We start from the raw sequence: 19473 nt of genomic DNA on the forward strand, positions 1-19473 counted from the left end.
CCTCGGGCTTTTGGCAGCTTCCCCTCGATGACGCGTCAAAACCCAAGACGGCATTTCGCACGCCGCAAGGTCTCTTTGAGTTTAATCGGTTGCCTATGGGCTTGAATGCGGCTCCGGCGACGTTTCAACGACTCATGGAATTGGTACTGGCTGGATTACAGTGGGAAACGTGCCTCATATATTTGGACGATATCGTTTTTAGCCGCACGTTCGAGGAACACCTCCAACGCCTGGAGACGGTTTTTCAAAGGATGGGGTCGGCTGACCTAAAGTTTAAACCTAAGAAATGCCACCTTTTGCAACACTCCGTCCGTTACTTGGGTCATATCGTCAGTTCGGAGGGCGTGTCCACTGACCCTCAGAAAACGCAATGTGTCCGAGAGTGGCCCACACCCACTTCGGTGGGCGATGTTCGGCGGTTTATTGGGTTCGCATCCTATTATCGCCGCTTCGTTAAGAACTTTGCAACATTGGCTAAACCATTGCATGTTCTGACGGGCAAAAATCAAAGGTTTAAATGGGGCCCGGAGGAGCAAAGCTCTTTTCACTCGCTTCGGGATCACCTCGCCACGGTGCCTACGCTCGATTACCCGGACTTTTCCCAGCCGTTCATCCTTGACACGGATGCTAGCGATATCGACATCGGGGCCGTTTTATCACAACGTAAAGACGGGGTTGAGCGAGTGGTTGAGTACGGCAGCAGGGTTCTGTCCCCTGCAGAAACACGATATTGCGTGACGAGGCGGGAACTTTTGGCAATTGTGCATTTTGTCCGCCTGTACCGGCCGTACCTGTAGGGAAGGAAATTCCTCGTTCGCACTGATCACGCGGCTTTGCAATACTCTTTAAAATTGGACCAACCGTCAGGCCAATTGGCTCGGTGGTTGGAATCATTACAGGAATTTTCCTTCGATATTACGTACCGTAAGGGGGCCCGCCACGCTAATGCGGACGCGCTCTCCAGGCTGCCACCCGTTCCCCCGTGCACTTCTCTGACGGGTATGCACCGCTGCGCGGCGCCGCTCACCTCGCCCTGTCCGGTTATGGGGGCGATAGCGAACGAGGACGACCAGGAGGTGTCAGTGGACACTGATGATATCCTACAGCTGCCGCACTCGGTCTGGCTACGCGAGCAGGAGGCCGATACCTCGCTGGCTCCGTTGCGGAAATTGATCGGGAAACAAAAAGCTCAGTTGGCGGGATGGAAGTGGCGGATGTTCCGAGGCCAGGCTGGACTATTGATGTGTACCGACGGGTTGCCTGACCGACCACGCTTGGTCGTGCCTACTTCCCTTCGCTATGACCTGCTTCGCGCTCTGCACGCTGATAAATTGATGCACTTCGGCGTGCAGAAGACTTTGGCCGTGATGCAAAAGGATTTCTTCTGGCCCGGCATGACGGCAGACGTTAATGACTTTGTCCGCTCATGCCATGATTGTGCGAAGAGGAAACCGCCTCGGAAACAGTATGTGCCGCCATTACGTTCCATTGAGGTGTCCCGCATCAACGAATTGGTTGCTCTGGACATTCTCGGCCCGTTCCCTCCTTCGGCTAGGGGCAATAAATACCTTCTGGTCGGAGTAGAATATTTTTCTCGATGGCCTATGGCCTGGCCTCTGCCCGACCAAACGGCCGCATCCATCACCGATGCTTTCTTGAACGGGTACGTCATGGATAAGGGGGCACCCGAGAGGTTGCTCACAGATCAGGGACGCAACTTCTCCTCCAAATTGCTCAAGGAGGTTTGTGAGGCGCTGGGCACAAAGAAGGTCCGCACTTCCCCGTACCATCCGCAAACAGATGGCATGGTGGAACGATTCAACTGCACCCTCTCGGCTATGCTTTGTCACACAGTGAGTGAAAAGCAAACCGATTGGGACTTGCACATACCGGGCGTCTTAGCGGCATACCGCATGGTTCCACACGCGTCCACGGGATATTCACCATTTTTTCTGATGTATGGCCATGAGAACGTTCCACCCATTGATGTGCAACTGGGTACGCCGAGTAAACAACCGTCCCGTTCCTTGCCTGATCACGTGCGGGACTCGCTTGAATGGGTTACAGAGGCGCGAGAGGCCGCCAGATGTGCGACGGCCCGTACGCAGGCAAGGAACGAGAGGTATGCGCGTCGATCGCGTACTCATATGCCCTGGTCGGTGGGCGACCTGGCATGGCTCCACTGCCATCAGGTGCCGGTGGGCACATCCCCTAAACTGCACAGGCCGTGGCGGGGGCCTGTGACGTTGGTGGACATTCGGAATCCACAGAGTGTTCGCGTCCAGTACGGAAAACGTCGGTGGTACGTCCATTCGTCGCGACTTAAACCCTACGTTAGTACACGTGTTGATCCCTCATCTCCACTTCTTGACATGCCGGGATCTGCTGTGCCGAATACGCCGCTTGCCTCGCCCGTTGATCCCCAGTGGGACTGTGTTGTGCCTCCTGCAGATGAACAGGTTTTGAGGGCTGAGGAAGCCCCCGCTGTCCCCCCTCCAACGGGACCTGCCCTGGACATGACCGAAAACGAACAATCTTCTTCTTCACGCCTACCACCTCCTGTCGAACCGGGGACAAGGCGACCGTGCGCAGGAAGCGGAGAGGGTCCAGCGTCACGTACACGATCTAAATCTCTCCCGTTTCGTTAGCGTCTGATTGTCTTGCTGTCCCTTCCCTGTCGTTACCGCGCTGCAGGGGCGCCCTAATGTATGTCTGGTTGTTCATGGGTGATTATGTTTTTAAGTGTTGTTCGGCGCATTGACGCCGTTTCACCCTTCATTGTTAAATGCGCCTTGGCTCCCTAATAAGCAATTTTATGGAATCGGTTAATCACCCTTTTCCCAGCCGAGACGGCTGATTTTTTTCACCGGGGCGGGGGGGGGGGGTGATGTAATAAGAGCCATGTATGGCTCACGTGGCGATCGGCTTGCCGGTCCCGTTTTGTAGCCAATGAGGGGAGAGCCCGGGAGCATGGCCTCGGCGTCATCACGGCATGTTAGCTAGGGTGATTGGCTTGGCCGATCTTGGCCTCAGCTAATGGGAAGCCGGATCAGAGGCGTGGTCCCGGGAGTTGATGGGGAGTGATCTGGAGCGTTCGACGCTGACTACTGAGGATGAGGATTGGCTTAGGCGTACCACGTGACCCAGGGGTTAAGAGGAGGAGAGACGGAGGAGTCGGGAGCAGACCTGGGAACGAAGAGAGCAGGAGCCACGCGCGTACGGGGCTCTGGGTGCCACGTGCGCGGTGCGACTTCGCTGGCTGTCTGCCCGCTTCCCGTTGCCTGCCAGCAACGGGAAGTGTGTGTAACTGTGGAAGTGGAAAATAAAGGACTGATTCCAGAAGCCGTCTCGAGAAGGTTTATTACACAGGGATACAGATCAAGAGAACAAAGAACTGCGAGATGAACTAGAAACGATGCCCCCACCACTGAGAGATGATGAAAAGGAAAACATTGTATGAAGTAGAAAAAGCAATACAACATTTGAAGGAAAAAAAGTCCAGGAGTGGATGCCAACAGTGGAAAAATTATTGAATATTGTAGACTGGAGGAAAATAATGAACAATATGGGAGGTGCCATTGTTTAAAAAAGTATAGGGGGGTGTTGTGTGTGATGGCTGACGTGACAGTGCGCCTTGGGTCCCATGCCCTCGTAAAGAACACAACGGCGATGATGCAGTTGGCGCAGATCAGCGGTGAGGCGATGGTGGCTCGTGGGGCAAGGGCCAAGGCGTGGACGCATTCAGTAAGCAGCTGGGATGGTTCCTCGCCAGATGTCGTGGTGCTGAATCGACAGGCGCCTATGGGAGATTAGAGAGAACAGTCAGAGGATGACCTTTATATGTCACTTGATTATACTTTCACCCTTGAACGTGCATGTCTCATGTTAAGTCCGTGAACTTTATTCAGAACTAAATCTTGTATGGCGCGCAAAAAATGTATTCAACATGTTGCATAATTCGTGGTTGCTGGGTAAACAATCTGCATGCTATATTTGTGTGCGTTGCAGCGTGGAACGGCTCCACTCCCAAGTGTGGTCCTGCCATGATGTAAAAGCTGACAGAGTGGAAGAGATCGATTGCAGATGATTCTCATAAAGATGACACCATGCACGCCACTTACGGATATGCGAAGAGGTAGCACAAAGTTACTGGGAGGAAACAGGAGGTGCACCCACCCACAAAAGCACACTATTAGAAGATAAACTCACAACGTCACTTTTTTTTTACCAGTTTTAGTGGATAAGTTATTAAACCTCATCAAGTGTGTCTCGGGTTACAAACCCTCGCACGAACACAATGGCGATTATGAAGTTGGCGCAGATGAGCAGCAAGGTGATGGTGGTCAGCAAGGCAAGGGCCAAGGTGTGGACGCATTGGGATGGTTCCTCGCTGGGTAGACCGGCGTCTATGGGAGAATAAGAAAACAATCAGAGGATGACCTTATTTTGTTGAAGCAAGCGTAGGCTTTCGCCTTTCAAGCAGGAGTCATTCTATTTTCTTGTAGCAGGCACTGAAGATGGAAATCAAGTGGCAGCTGTTCGCATCTGATGCGTCTTTGCCAGATTTAAGGATGGCTTTAGTTTCCAAAGCTTTCGTGACTGTGTATCTGTCTATGTGTCTCCGTGTCTGTATTTTGTCCCTCTCTCAAATTTAGCGATCTTTGAAGAACGTGATCAACCAGGTAGGGTGTTGACTGTTATATTAGCCGACCCTCTGTGTTTTATTGCATTACATTTCTAAGTTTACTATGTTTGTTTTCTCATTCATTCGTACTTGATGACAATTGCTTGTGTTGCAATCGAAACGTCGTATTCTATTATTATTTAATTTAATTTATTTCTACGTGACTTTACCAGAATAACCAAAGAGTGATGGCTTTAGTCTTAGCCACTTTCCACTCTCTTGGCACCACGCCTGCGGATTGGGCGTCCGTGAGGAAAGTGGCTAGCCATTTTTCTGCTCGTGGTCCCAATCTCTTGATGAATTGCAGATAAATCCCCCTGTGACCTTCCTGCATTTCACCTGGACAATACCAGCGTCTGCTTCCTCCATTGAGAAAGGACCATGGAATGTGGACTTTGTTGGGCAGCAGTAGAGAGTGCGTGAGAGTTTTTTTGTAAACATAACGTATTATATTCTTTGGGTCTTTCGCTAAAAGCACGTCGATAGCTTCAAAGAAAATAACAAAAAAACTACTACGTTTAAAGTCAAGATTATGTATTATGTTTTTTTGTCGATCAGCAACGTCGTTAGGGTGGAATTGGGGAGGTTTGTAAGCTGGTGTCGCCGTTTCTCCCAGTAGCCTTAGGAGGTATCCGGCTTGTCTGCTCTTATTTTGATGTTAGTGCCTCGACTGTTTCACGCCACCTTTGTCGTCTTGCCAAGTCTAATGGCTTAAGCACACGCTTGCGGTCCCCTGTTTCTGATCAGCATTGAATTGTCGAAAGGTTGTTCACTTTATGGAGACCATCGGGGTTTGAAGGCTTTTCTAAAGCCTTTTGCGATGTTTTTCCTTTCAGCTGATTTGAACGTTCAGCTGGCTTTTTCGTTATAGAGCACGTGCTTGTCTTATGCTGCTGTGCATGATGTCAGTTGTTCACCTCTTTAATAATTGACATTATAGCCCCACAAGGTGTGGTGGCGATTGAAGCTTCCAATATGAATGGTAGGGTGGTGCCGACGGTGCTAGTGCTGGACATGACCACTCCATGAAGGCGTGTAGACATTTTGACCACTGTTAAGTCATTGATTTTGAATGGCGATGTCGTGGGGTGAGTTGTTGTGCATGACGTGTACTGAGTGGTTCAAGTCGGTCGTGACAAAGGTCATATTTCGGATGGTGGCTTCTGGAAACGAGGGTACATTTTACCAGCACCGGGGCATGGATATGAATAGTCTATGAATACAGTCACATCTCCAGATGCTACATAGCTGTGGAGGATATGCAATCCAACTCATCTGCATTCGCAAAGACGATCCATAAGGCTCTACCTCCAGTCAGTTGGAATGACAGCACACACCATGCAACACGCAGCATTCATTTAACTTTTCTCACCTTCCACCGTTCACCAGTAGTACCACAAACACCATTCCTCAGCCCGTGTATTTCCCTGATAGGTGGCTCAGTACCAATACTCACTGTAATCAAAAATATGGTCAGACCATCGAGTAGCTTGGGGCTCTCAGAATGATGGACCTCGCACTCATCTGAATTTTAACAGGACAGGTCACATTTCAGTATTGTGACCAAAAAATTGTAAACCCCTGACCTTACCTTGTATCACCAAATTGGTTCCTTCCAAGACCTCAAACGGAATTTTCCGCGACTCCATGTGTAATATGATTCGGCAGGAGTACGTATTCTGGTCGCTGTGCCTCACGCCATTGATCTGTAGAGACGCCTCGCCTTTGTCAGGATTCCCCATCAGGTTCAGGACGGTTCGTGAAGAGCTCGTGGACATGGGTCTGGTTGTCCGTCCTTTCGAAGATAGAATCCCTGAGAAATGTTCCAATTCTCCATATGACACTGATGCTGCTCGGCTTCTCGGATTCAGGGAAGGCGAATCTGCAGGGAAGAGTGGTGGAGCCTCCCTCCACAGCCTCCACAGCCCTCTCTACGCACACCTCGTAGCTGTTCGAGCTGCTGCAGATCTCCCCAATTCCAGCATCTGCGGATGACAGGGAGGAAGGCGGAATTAACACATCCACGGGTTGTGTGGTAGAGAGCAGCGTTTTCACCAGCACAGGTGACTCAAGCCTCTGCACAGCCACACGTGACTGGACAGTCAGAATCAGAATATATATTTAGACTGGAAGAAGATATTCAGAGGAAGTGGAAAAAGATACATTCGGGGGGTCATTGGCAGGTGCATCGTAATGATGTCACAAGGAGCGCCGCAGTGGAGAGATGTTAACTACCTCGCCTGGTATACAGGAGGTCGTGGGTTCGATCCCGACCCTGACGCCTGCTTTATATTTGGAGTTTGCATGTCTCTCTGTCCCCGTGAACACGTGGGATTTTTCTCCATGGCCTCCGGTTTTTTCTTCCACATTTAGAAACACGCGTTTCGAGTACTGTATTTGCCGGCAATATATTTCCACGTCATGATACGCCACTTTGTTTAGCTGTCATTTGTGGCCAGGTCGCTACTGAAAAAGAGCTCTATAGCTCAGTGTGCCTTACCTAATAAAATAAAAAAAGTTTATAGTTTGTATAGTATTACGTGAGATTACAGCATGAAAGTGGGTTCGTTTTGATCCCACTCATGAGAAGGATGAGAAAGATTAGGTTTAGGGCACGGTGAGCTCTGAATGATCAAAGCAAGTACACGGGTGACACTTGCTTGCTAGACAACACAGACAACATCAACCGCCATTCGCCAATAAGTGGCGGTGATGTCACCACGGCGCTTGTGCCAGGCTATGCACTCTAAGGCCACGTGAAGTGTTGAGGTGCGCTGGCAGGAGGTCATTGGACAGACCCAGGTGCCATAGACTGAGACGACTGGCAGATGCACCACCTGTGCCCCTACTGTGCTAACTTGCAGTGTTTTAGCCACCTGGCACTCTGCTCGTTGTTGTGAGCGTCGCTCCTCTGCCCTCCGTTGTTGCTGGAGGCCGACTCTCTGCAACTGCCTAGTAGCGTCCTTCACGAGCCTCCTCCACAGAGGCCAATCTTGACATCGCTGGTACCGGTCATTGACAAGTCTATTCAATTCCATATCTCTTGCACCACATCAGTCCATTTCTTCTCTCGCCCATGCCGTGCTCATTTAGCCCCCTTTACCCGACCAAACAAAAGCTGTTTGGGCATGCAGGCTACATGATCCAGCCAACACAGCTTTACTTGCCAGAGGAGCTCACCGAATGGATTGTTACACCCAGGATAGATCGTAGACAGGACAGCCTGAATGTTTATATCTGGCGCAGATGTTCCATTAGGGGGTACATGCTTTGCAAGCATAGATAATAGAGGGCATGATCGTGGCCGAGAATACCTGAAACTTTGTGTGGAGTGACATAAAAGGTAGCTTTATGCAGCATTACACAGCCAATGAAAAGAATGCTGCTCGACTGATTCGGAATGAGACTTGTGCTGTCAAACTGGAGCTGGTCATAACCATGCTGCCCGGGAATGGAAACCTCTCCATGCTTTCCACAATTACCTCATCACTAATGGGGAGTTCAGGGGGTGGAGTGTTTGATGACACAAAATACGCAGGCAGGTGCTTAGTTGTGTTGGAGCTGATAGTAAGGCCAAGAAGATGTATCCCTGCAGTCACGAAAGATTTAAATCGAAAGGCCCCACCTCTTTTAGTAACATGCTCCAGGGTAAACAGCAGAGCCTTCAACTCCTGCTGATTGCATTGTGCACACAAATTATCATGCAACCTTCAATGGACCACTGCTAATACCATGCAATCAATTCTTAAGCCTGGGCACTGACAGCTGTTTTCTCACGAGTCCAGCAAACCCGATCCGTGGGTCAGCACCAAGACCCAATGCTGCTATCCAGCTCAGAAACACGGCTCAGACTATACGGCTCCTTTGAAGACTCATCTGAAAACAATGGGTTTTCAATATTTCAGTATCGTATAAATGTGTTAATCCTGGTTTTACATTGTATCACAAAATCGGTTCCTTCCATGATCTCAAAAGGAATGATCAAATCATCTGTATTCATAGGTGTTCATGCCAGTTCTTACCTTGTATGATTAGATTGGTCCCTTTCGTGATTTCAAACGGCATTTCTTGTGACTCGGTGTATAACATTATTCGACAGTAGTACATGTTCTGGTCGCTGCGCCTGACTTCCCTAATCTGTATCGAAGCATCGCCTTTGTCAGGATTCCCCATCAGGGTCAGGCGGTTCGTGAAGAGCTCGTGGACAAAGGTCCGGTTGTCTGTATTCTCGAAGATGGAATGCCCGAGAAAGTTTCCAATTCTCCATATGACACTGATGCTGCTCGGCTTCTTAGATTCCGGGAACGCGAATCTGCAGGTAAGATTGGCTGAGCCTCCCTCCACAGCCTCCACAGCCTTTGTTACGCACAGCTGATATCCTTGAGAGTTGCTGCAGACCTCCCCAACCGCAGCATCTGTGGGTGGCAGGATGGTGGGATTGGCACAGTTGAGGGTTGTGCGCTAGTTAATAGAGCCAACACCGTCTACTGCTCCACCAGCACGGGTGACTTAAGCCTCTGCGCAGTCACACACCACAATATACATTTTGCTAAGGCAGAGGCAGTGGAAAAATAAATTTATATTTTGGATTGGTGCAAGCGTTTTCTCATGACAAGTTTGCAGCATGAGAGCTTAATGGTTTGTAGTTGCACAAAAGCCTGACGCCCATACACAGACACTTGTGACACTTCATGGACACAGCAACAGGCACTGTTGCTGTGTCGCAGACACATTGGCATGCACACACACATAGAGTGACAGACACGTGTAGTTCTTTCTACGTGACTTTACCGAAAGAACCAAAGAGTTATTTTGATTTCTTTCAATTTTGATAGATTCTCTAATTAGTCATGGCCAGTAGTAGCTAGTTTTGCATAGGTGGCTTAGCTGGAAGCGCTGTCGAGCAATTACGAGAGGAATATGGGAATGGCCTGCTGGAATGCGCTAAATGATGCCCATACAGCCTCTGACTGCCAACTGTCATCATCAATTGCTGGGCTGTTGTGGCATCCTCAGTGAAGATTAGTCGGCTGCTTAAAAAAATGTGCCTGATGGGACGCAGACCTGTATATGAACATAAGGTGAGACGTCAGAATGGTTTGATATTAAGCATGGGTGTTTATTAAAGATGTATTTATCACCTACGTTGTTTGATGGTCTGCTTGCCTATGTATTTACGAACACCGTGGATGCAGTTAGCACAGTAGTGAACCCATAATAAAGGAAAAATGTAAGTGACGTAAATAAAGTATGCAGAAGATGCAGGTTTGTTGACTAGGATCTTGACAGGAGCTGTGCAGATGTTGGCCATCTTAGGTACCGAGGGTGGACAATGGGGCCTGAAGTTAACTTAATGGGGCCTGAAGTTAACTTAACCCGACTTTAATGGCGGTAGTTATAAATGGGGCTCCTGTGCTAGGATCGTAAGTCACAGTAGGAAAAGTGAAAGTTGATGTAATAAATAACGTTGTGTACTTAGGCAGTAATGTCCAGATGCGAGGGGCGGTGGTCGGGATTTTTAAGACCCACTTTGGAAGAAAGATCAGTATGAATGAAGAGAATTGGGTGTTTGGGGCAGCAGCATCAACAACAAACAGCAGCAACAACAACAGCAGAAGCAATAGCAATAACAGCAACAACAGCAGCAATAACAGCAACAGCAGCAACAACAACAGCAGAAGCAATAGCAATAACAGCAACAACAGCAGCAACAATAGCAATAACAGCAGCAGCAACAACAGCAGCAGCAACTGCAACAACAGTAGCAACAACAACAGCAGCAGCAGCAACGACAGCAGCAACGACTGCAACAGCAGCAACAACAGCAGCAACAACAGCTGAAACAACAGAAGCAAAAACTACAACAGCAACAATATAAACAACAATAGAAACAACAACAGCAGCAGCAACAACAGCAGCAACAGAAGCAACGACAGCGACAAAAATAGCAGCAACGGCAGCAACAACAGCAACAACAACAGCTGAAACAACAATAGAAGCAAAAGTAACAACAGCAACAATAGAAACAACAATAGAAACAACAACACGGCTGCAGATCTGGTCAGTTCTTCTTCACAGAGGAGTGGCTTCATTGCCACTGCTGCTGATGTCAGGCATCGAGCAAGCCAAACCCTGGACCAGGGCTCCTCAACTTTGATTGCTCAACGCACGATCTGATCAACCGATTGTGGATTCGACTGCACCGAACGGATACGCCATGGTCCATCACCACCGTCGTGGGAAGCCTGGCCGTGGCAGCATGCATGGTGGCAGGATCGCACTGATTTACCGCAAAGACATCTGCTTGAAAGTCATGAGCGACTCATCAACAATCAACGTCAGTCGATTCATTTGCAGCTCGCTTAGAAACTAACATTACTGTTGTTCTTGATGTACTCATGCCCATCCGAGCAAGCACACAGAGAATGTGGAAAGCGGCGCAGTAATTGTCTGTCACCGGAGGCGATCACTGCGAAGTAGAAGCAGAGGAGTCTGGAGCATCTTTGGAAGAAAACTTGTTTCGAGACTGCCTGACTCGCTTACCGTGCCACCCCTAGATCGACAAACCAACTTATTATTGATTCTCGCAGATAGTTATGTGCTCTGTGCGTTAGTGAGTTGGCTTGCGACTCCCGTGCTCCGTGGCGCGTCGTGAAGGGTCTGCTGCACTCCAACCACCTATCAATTAGTCAACTCTGTCTGTGCCCAGTACTTGCTATGTTCTTAGCCATTAAAATAGTGATGATCAGGACGGCTGTTTCTTACTTGAAAGTAACGCGTTCTCCCGGTCTGACATCTGGGTTTGATCAACCTGGAACCAATGCAAAACTCGAGACCTTCGCACCAACGTCGATGGCAGAGGTGACAATGTTTATCGCACGGCTTCCAAATAAGACATCGCCGCTCAACACCACCAGCAGGTCGTGGGTTCAATCCCTACCCTAATGCCTTTATATTTGGAGTTGGCATGTCTATCTCCCTGTGGTCGAGTGGATTTTTCTCAGGGTCCTCCAGTTTTTCTCTCATTTATAATCAACATAAAGCATTCGGAGTATTTGCCTGCTATACATATCCACGTGATAAGCCACTTTGTTGAGCTATCGTTTGTGATAGCCAGGTCGCTCGGAAAAAAGACCGATATAGATCTCGACTATGGCGCCAGTATATTTGTAGTTTGCATGTCTCTCTCCCCGTGGTCGCGTGGATTTTTTATCCGGGCCCTCCGAGTTTCCCTCCACATTTAGAAACATGCATTGATATTATTGAGATTATTTTGCTGCTATAAATATCCAAATGATAAGGACATTTGTTGATCTATCATTTGTGGCCAGGTCGCTTCTGAAAGATAAGTTAATACCTCAGTGGGCTTTGCCTGGTAAGATGGGGATAGTTTCGTTTCATTTGTATGTGGTTGGGTAATTTGTTTACCTTTCTTGTACTCTTCACTCCTATCGTGATTTGGTATTTAGTGAGTTGTCACGTTCTGACCCCGTTCCCCTACTGGACATGTGTAAAAGAGATTTATAGCTCATCGGATTCCTCTTGCAGTATAAACATTCTGATCTGATCTGAGCATGTTAGGGAAAAAAGGGTTGAGTCTTTGGTGCAAGTTCCAGTTAAGTGTATGGCGGCGCCATTTTAAGTGGCCAGAGGGGGGCAAAGGGTCGATTCAACTTGCAAATCATTGAGCTCCAGTGCCTATGCTGCGATGTGGGTGTTGAAGTCTAGGCAGTGCCCTCACTCATTTAGTATCCCCTTGCAGATAGGCACGGGATTCTCACTGGATTCAGTTTAGGTTGGGATTCCAACCCAAACATTTTCGTGTCAACTTAGTTGCATGACATAGATTGTTCAGAGGACTAAAGTAATGGGCCAAATATTGATATGATTTTGAAAAAACACGTGATTACATTTCTGTTGTAATATTTGTTATGCTCGTTCTCACCTTGTATCACCAGACGGGTCCCTGTAACGGTCTGGTATTTAATATCCCCTGACTTCATGTGTACTATTATTCGGCAGTAGTACGTATCCTGGTCGTTGTGCCTTACACCACTGATCTGTAAAGAAGCCTCGTATTTGTCAGGGTTTCCCATTAAGGTCAGGCGGTCTGCGAAAAGCTTATGGACAAAGGTCTGGTTGTCTGAGTTGTCGAAGATGGAATCCCCGAGATAGTTTCCAATTCTCCATATGACGCTGACTTTGCTGGGCTTCTCAGATTTCAGGAAGGCGAATCTGCACGGAAGAGAGGCGGAGCTGCCCACCATGGCCTCCACAGTCTTTTCGATGCACATCTCATATCCGTCATTATTGGTGCAGTCCTCCCCAGCTCCAGCATCTGCATGGGGGAGGGGTACAATCGGCACAGACGTAGTGATTCAATCACAACCGAAAATACTCACACGACGTTTTGGACACAGCGTGCACACGAACAGTCCGGGAAGTAAAACAAGCCTTCTGATTGGTTACTTAACTTGCCTGAAAGGAGATTGTTTAGAGTCATGGAATTGAACGGATTTGGAGGAGAAATACAAATAGAAAGAGCGGGAAACGGAGAATGATTGACAGGAAGTACGGTTGGAAATCCATTAGGGAAAGTGAAAGGTGATTGGCTGGAAGGAAAGCGGAAGGTCAAGGAACTTTCGGCAAAGGGGCTGGAGGCGTTTATTAAGGATAATTGAGAGAGTTCGGGACGCTTGGAGAAAAGGGAATCTTTGAAGAGCTGTGTGTCTCATGCTGGAAGAAATAAAGACTCTTATTAAAGACGTACTATGTCAGGTGTTACTACACAGCAAGGCCGTAGCCATGGAGTCAACATTGGGGGGGACCAAATCTTCCAGGGGGTCTGGCGGTCCCACTCCAGAAAAAAAATCTAAATTTGAAAACTCATTTCCTGCCATTTCCTGCCTAAAATAAAATCAATCCACTAACACATAGGATGCACTTTTTATTTATTTCTTACAATAATGTCTAATAGTGTATTGTATTACATTGCTCTGTTTTTTCTTTTTTACCTTTTCTTGTATGTAATGGCAGAGATTAGGGATTAATAAAGTACAACCATAACCACAATCATATCAACAAAAATCTATTTTATAGCAATATATTTGGGGGGACATTTTGAGCATATTTGAACATTGGGGGGGATGTGTCCCCCCCAGTATCTCCATATATATGAAAGGCAAAGTTGTGAATGTGTGTCTGTTCAAAATGTTTAGCGTACTTCCCGACATGCAACAAATATATATTATAATTACGGCCTTGCTACACAGCTATGATTTGCAGTTATGATAACAGCATGAGCCCTCGCTATCCACAGTACCATCAATATGGGTGGCTGCAGCCACTGCACAGCCATACAACTTTGATCTAAGGCAGAGCTAGTGGACAAAAACATGTTGACGGCAGGCACTTGTACCAGGACGTAACATTGCGGCATGAGAAGATTGCAGCTTGCACCATTTGTGCAAAAAAATAGACGGATATAAAAAACATGCACAGACAGTGACACGAGGGACGAGGAACGAGACACGTGCAAATAATAAGTAATATTTAAATTTTTGTTTAAACACGCGTTAATGAAATGTACACTACTCGTAACGGCAGAACTCCAGGAAGTGGCCGCAAAGCTTGCCATAACGTAAGGGACCGTGGTGATTTACAGCCAACGTCAGTTGAACGTGGACAATTAGAGCCAAGCCGAAACATAACATATAAAAATGGAAGTTAAAGAATACTTTTTTTTTAGAATATAGTATTGTCATCAGTATGACATAAGTATACCAAGTTTACAGTGGATACCACATTGGGAAGTGGATTAAAATAGAGTTACAAGATTTGAGGAAACAACAACAGAGTAAGTTCATAGAAAGCGTGTAAAAAGATAGTTTAAAAAAAATTATGATAGAATATGGTATTGTCATCAGTATGACATAAGTATACCACGTTTGCAGTCGATACCACATTGGGAAGTGGGTTAAAATAGAGTTACAAGATTTGAGGATACGACAACAACAGACAGAGTGAGTTAAACAAAAGCGTGTAAGAAGACAAAGATTTCCTATAGTGTGAACAGATTGTTGGAGACAAGTTCTGTTAATGAACACCTTTGAAATTCGGAAATGGCACTCGAGGGGTGAAGTGTGTGAGAGAGGTGTAGATCTCCCCGTTGTATCCGAACACGTCCACCACCCACGTGGCTCGGCTGCACGAACACGCCTCTTGAACCATAATAGAGGTGCTTGGGTTTGATCACGGAAATATAAATGTGCCATTAAACCTGCCACCACCCGACAAACCCAATGAGTAAGGTTTGTCACGTAAACAAAACGTGCCAATTAGTTACTCGCTCAGCACACCGGTGTGTTGGAGGGTAAACCCACTACAACATTTACAATTGTTGGGTGGTGGCGGGTTTAATGACACATTTATATTTACGTGATCTAACCCATAAAAAACCTCGAATAGATAACATTGATCGCGAAAGGCTACGTGTTAAACTCCTCTATAATAGCACCAAAAATTCTAAGGTAACCCCCCCCCCCTGGGGGCCCCGTGACCGGAGGAAGAGACCCCAGACCCCCAAGGGGTGGGAGCTGGGGGGATGGGGGCCAACGGCTGATTCCAGACCCTATCCAGACCCTTCTGGAAAGTTCTGGAGAGGGTGTGGTTAGGGGCGGCGTAAGCCCCGACCTGGGGATAAAAGCCGGCCCTCTCAACGGGACCGGCAGTGTTCGCCAACTCAAGACCTAAAGACGTCGGAAGACCTGAAGACTAGGCCAGCACCCTGGGACCCTCAACCGAGGCTCTTGTCAGAGCCGGGTTGTAGCAGACCAGTGGTGAGACCCGTACCCTGGCTAGGTCGGGTCAGTGTAGCCTCCCTTAGCGCCCGTAGCGGAGGACCCGTGGGAGCGTAGCTCGGGGTTTGTAGGACACACTAGAAGAGAGGCTGTACCTCCCTTAGGATATCGGGTTGAAGGCGCTGTACCCCTTCGTGTTACTGAAACTGTTGTTATTGTAATAAACGCGTTGCCTCCAGAAGACGTCTCCGCGAAGTTATACACGCAACACAAGTGTAAACTATGTTTTAATGATGTACTTATGCGATTTGTATTCATATGGTGTATTCATATTTATGTATTTATATTTAGTGACTTGCTTAACCTTTCTATACTTTGCACTCGTGTTTTTTGTTATATTGTTGATGTAACGTTCTGACCCTCCTCGACTCGCATCTGTGATTGCATAGGATCTTCCCAGTGAAGACCTTCACGGCATGTAAGCAGAGCACATGGCTGCATCTCGTCAAGGAGCATAAACCATCATCATGCGAACTCCGGTAATCCTCACAGCAGTGGCTTTTGGCTCGCCATCGAACAAAGACGATCACTGCCATCGCGTGCTTTCAGATGCGCTTCTACGGCTGTCTGGAACGTTCTTCCTTCCGATATTAGGGAGCCACTAGAGCAGGGGCGGTTTCTTCATTAGGGCGATTGGGCGACGCACCACCAATGTCATTCAACCACAGTCACGCTAGCCGTCACTGCAGCCTCTGGATATAGTCCAATCAGCGTCATGTCACGTTCTGTGGAGTACCGCCTCTTTTGGGGCGATTTCGCTACGGCTGAGAATCGCCCCAAGTGGCCCCATAGACTTACATTCAAAGATGTTTTTTTTCGAACGGGGGCGCTCCCATGCATTCTCTATGGCTCCGGGAGGGCAAGCCCCAACGTGCTTACGTCATCATACGTGCTAACGTCATCATACGTAAGCACGTTTCATCCAACAATATAATTTATCGCTACCGAGTGGAATCTTTAATAAAATAAACTTGAGTGGTTTGTTTTAATAGTGAGTATATAAACAAACAAGATGTATTGTAAGAGTCACTTTATTTTTCATTAATATTAAAGAAGTGAAGTTGCCTTTACATGCTTAAGCTGTTAATTTATTCATTGCATGGGTGGACCTTAATCATCCAGACATTTGCCCCCCCTGAGAGATTTTGCAGGAGCCGCCACTGCACTAGAGCTGTGCGGTTTAAAATAATCTAGATTTAAAAATAATGTCTTTAAAACTGCTTGTTGTTGTGTTTAGTTGTCCTTCCCCCGCAGCTCCGATTCGACAGTTGGCTATGTACGATGCGAAAGAAGTTCAGTATACATACGTAATTCACGACACTATACACTACTCTACTGTACAATACACTACACTGTACACTCCTATATACAACACCACTATACTAAATTGAAAACTAATTTCTTTAGAGGTGCTTTTTGCATTTCGTTTGTTGTCCTTTCTCGCACCTCCGTTTAGCCAGGTTGGCTACGTATCGTGCGAAAGTAGTTCAATATACATGCGTATATGTGAAACGCACACCATAGCCTCAATGTGAACCACCATTCCTGGCATCTGCATACCATCCAAATGCTAGTGTCAGCATCTACAATACAACTCATGCTATTAGGGCTGACAGCGCAGCTACTGATTGACACAGGGATCGAAACTACATATGTTACCAAGTGAATCCTGGACATGTTGAACACGTTGACAAAGAATATCTGAACAGTGAGTGGGATATTATAGGAATTTTGGACGTACTCAGACTAATGGCACTTGTACTCAAATACATTTGAAAGTAGTCAAATATGAATGGCTGTATTTGTAATTTCGTTAATGTCCTTTCTTACCTTGTATCATCAGATGGGTCCCTTTTGTGATTTCAAATGGGGCATCGTGTGACTCCGTGTGGAATATTATTCGGCAGTAGTAGGTGTTCTGGTCGCTGCGTCTCACGTCCGTGATCTGTAGCGAGGCCTTGTGTTTGTGAAGATCTCCCACCAGGCGTAGGCGGTTCCTAAAGAGCTCGTGGACAATGGTTTGGTTGTTCGTGTTATCGAAGATGGAAACCCCAATGAAGTTTCCAATTCTCCACATAACACTGATGTTGCTCGGCTTTTCAGACATCAGGAATGCGAATCTGCAGGGAAGAGTGACGGAACCTCCCTCCACGGCCTCCACAGTCCTCGACACGCACACCTCGTAGCCTTGAGAGTTGGTGCAGGCCTCTCCAGCTACATTTTCTGTGGGTGATATGGACAGGAGTGTGGAATTGATGCAGCCGTGGTTTGTCTCGTAGAGAACAGTGTGAGCCAACACCGTCTACAGCGCCACCAAGTTCACATCGCTGTCTCTCGAGACCTCTCATCGCTTGTCCCTTCAGCGTTATGTTCTTACCCTAGCCCCTCCCCTATGATCCTACCGGTTCGCCCCTCTATTTTTCCATGCCCATTGACCTCTTGGGCTAAATGTCCCCTAGGCTTCTCAGGTCACATCTATTCCCTGTATGTACGTTGAACTTATTTTGCACCTTATGTAGCCCACCGTGCTCATCAGAGGTGCACTGGAAGGACAACAATCTAAACACAAAAAACAGTTTTAAGGAAATAGTTTATCATTCTAGATGTCGGTAGGAAGAGCTGCAGAAGCGCAGTATTCCTCGTGCCTACCTATGCTGACTCTTACTCTCATGTCCTCAGGTGCCATTGCCCTTCCCCTGCTCTCACTTCTCTTAAGTATTTTGCTTCACTGAAGTTAATATGTTTTTGGCACTTTTCTGTTCTCAATAATTTTGTCAACCTCGTGCCTAGTCATCTAAGCTTGATTACGAGGGAGATGTCAAACTGCTGATTCCACTTCAGCAATGATCTCATCGACAGGGATTGTACGTGGGGCAACAGCAAAGTTAAGACCTTAAGACAGGACTGAAACCATATCGCTGGATAATTCAACGTTAGTCATGTTGATAACCGTTTTGTTTATGAAATGATCATTTGAAGTTGAGAATTGTTTGTTAGTTTTTCTAGCAGATGTGTTAATTTGGGTAGTGTAAGTTTTGTTAAATATATTATCAGCTGATTGCTGTGTAATTGTGTCGATTATATTCCAGTGATCTGTCGAGACACTGTTACTCATTTTTACGTGTAAGGACATTAGTGATTTAGAAGTGTGACTTGGTTCACTTCTATGTCGTACTCAGATTGTAAATGTTGTGGCTTGGCTCTCCAATACACCGGTGTGCTGTACTCGTGACGAATTGGCCACGTTCTGTTTAAGTGACAACCCTTACTATTATGGATATTGGTCGCGAAAGCCTACGTGTTAAAATGGGTTAGACTATACTGTTGTATAGAAGTCTCAGACGGATGGGTGTTGTACTCATCTTAAATATAAACTTTTATTATCATTTCTTAATCCCCGCTCTTACCTCCTATTACCAGACTGGTTCCATCCTGGGTCTCAAACGGGATTGTCCGTGACTCCGTGTGTAACATTATTCGGCAGTAGTACTTGTCCTGGTCGCTGCGTCTCACGCTTCTGATCTGTAGAGAGGCCTCGCGTTCGTTGGGATTTCCCACCAGGGTGAGGCGGTCTGTGAAGAGCTCTTGGACAAAGGTCTCATCGTCAGTGTTATCAAATATCGAAGCCCCGAGGAAGTTTCCAATTCTCCATATGACACTAATTCTACTGGGTTTCTCAGAACTCGGGAATCGGAACCTGCAGGGAAGAGTGGCAGAACATCCCTCTGTCGCCTCCACAGTCTTCTCCACGCACATTTCATAGGCTCCAAATGTGGTGCAGGTCTCCCCAGTTTCAGAATCTGCAGGCAGTCGCGGAAGGGGGGGATTGACACGGGTGTGGGTTTGGGCAGTAGAGAACAGCAAGAGGCGGCACCATTTGCACTCCACCATCACGGTTGACTCAAGTTTCTGCGCCACAACAGTCGTTTA

The 19473-nt window shown here is 47.3% G+C and overlaps 1 protein-coding gene across 2 annotated transcripts; it reads right to left on the reverse strand.

Annotated features, from left to right (window-relative positions):
- Window positions 1-4289: 4289 nt before the first annotated feature.
- Window positions 4290-19296, reverse strand: LOC133360501 (uncharacterized). Of its 2 annotated transcripts, XR_009757260.1 has the most exons (6): window positions 18951-19296; window positions 17374-17766; window positions 12630-13022; window positions 8707-9099; window positions 6276-6669; window positions 4290-4406 (listed from the first exon to the last, which is right to left on the reverse strand). XR_009757260.1 is itself a non-coding variant. In XM_061579264.1 (5 exons), exons 1-5 carry the CDS (start codon window positions 19015-19017, stop codon window positions 6413-6415), a joined length of 1503 nt encoding a protein of 500 aa, XP_061435248.1. In that variant the 5' UTR covers window positions 19018-19296; the 3' UTR covers window positions 6163-6412. The 2 variants fall into 2 exon arrangements, 1 of the variants encoding a protein (XP_061435248.1); XM_061579264.1 differs by lacking the exon at window positions 4290-4406 and having other exon boundaries at window positions 6163-6669.
- Window positions 19297-19473: the final 177 nt, after the last annotated feature.

Source organism: Lethenteron reissneri, chromosome 69 (genome assembly GCF_015708825.2).
Source record: "Lethenteron reissneri isolate LAM-NWPU_2019-01 chromosome 69, ASM1570882v1, whole genome shotgun sequence".
NCBI classification, from domain to species: Eukaryota; Metazoa; Chordata; class Hyperoartia; order Petromyzontiformes; family Petromyzontidae; genus Lethenteron; species Lethenteron reissneri.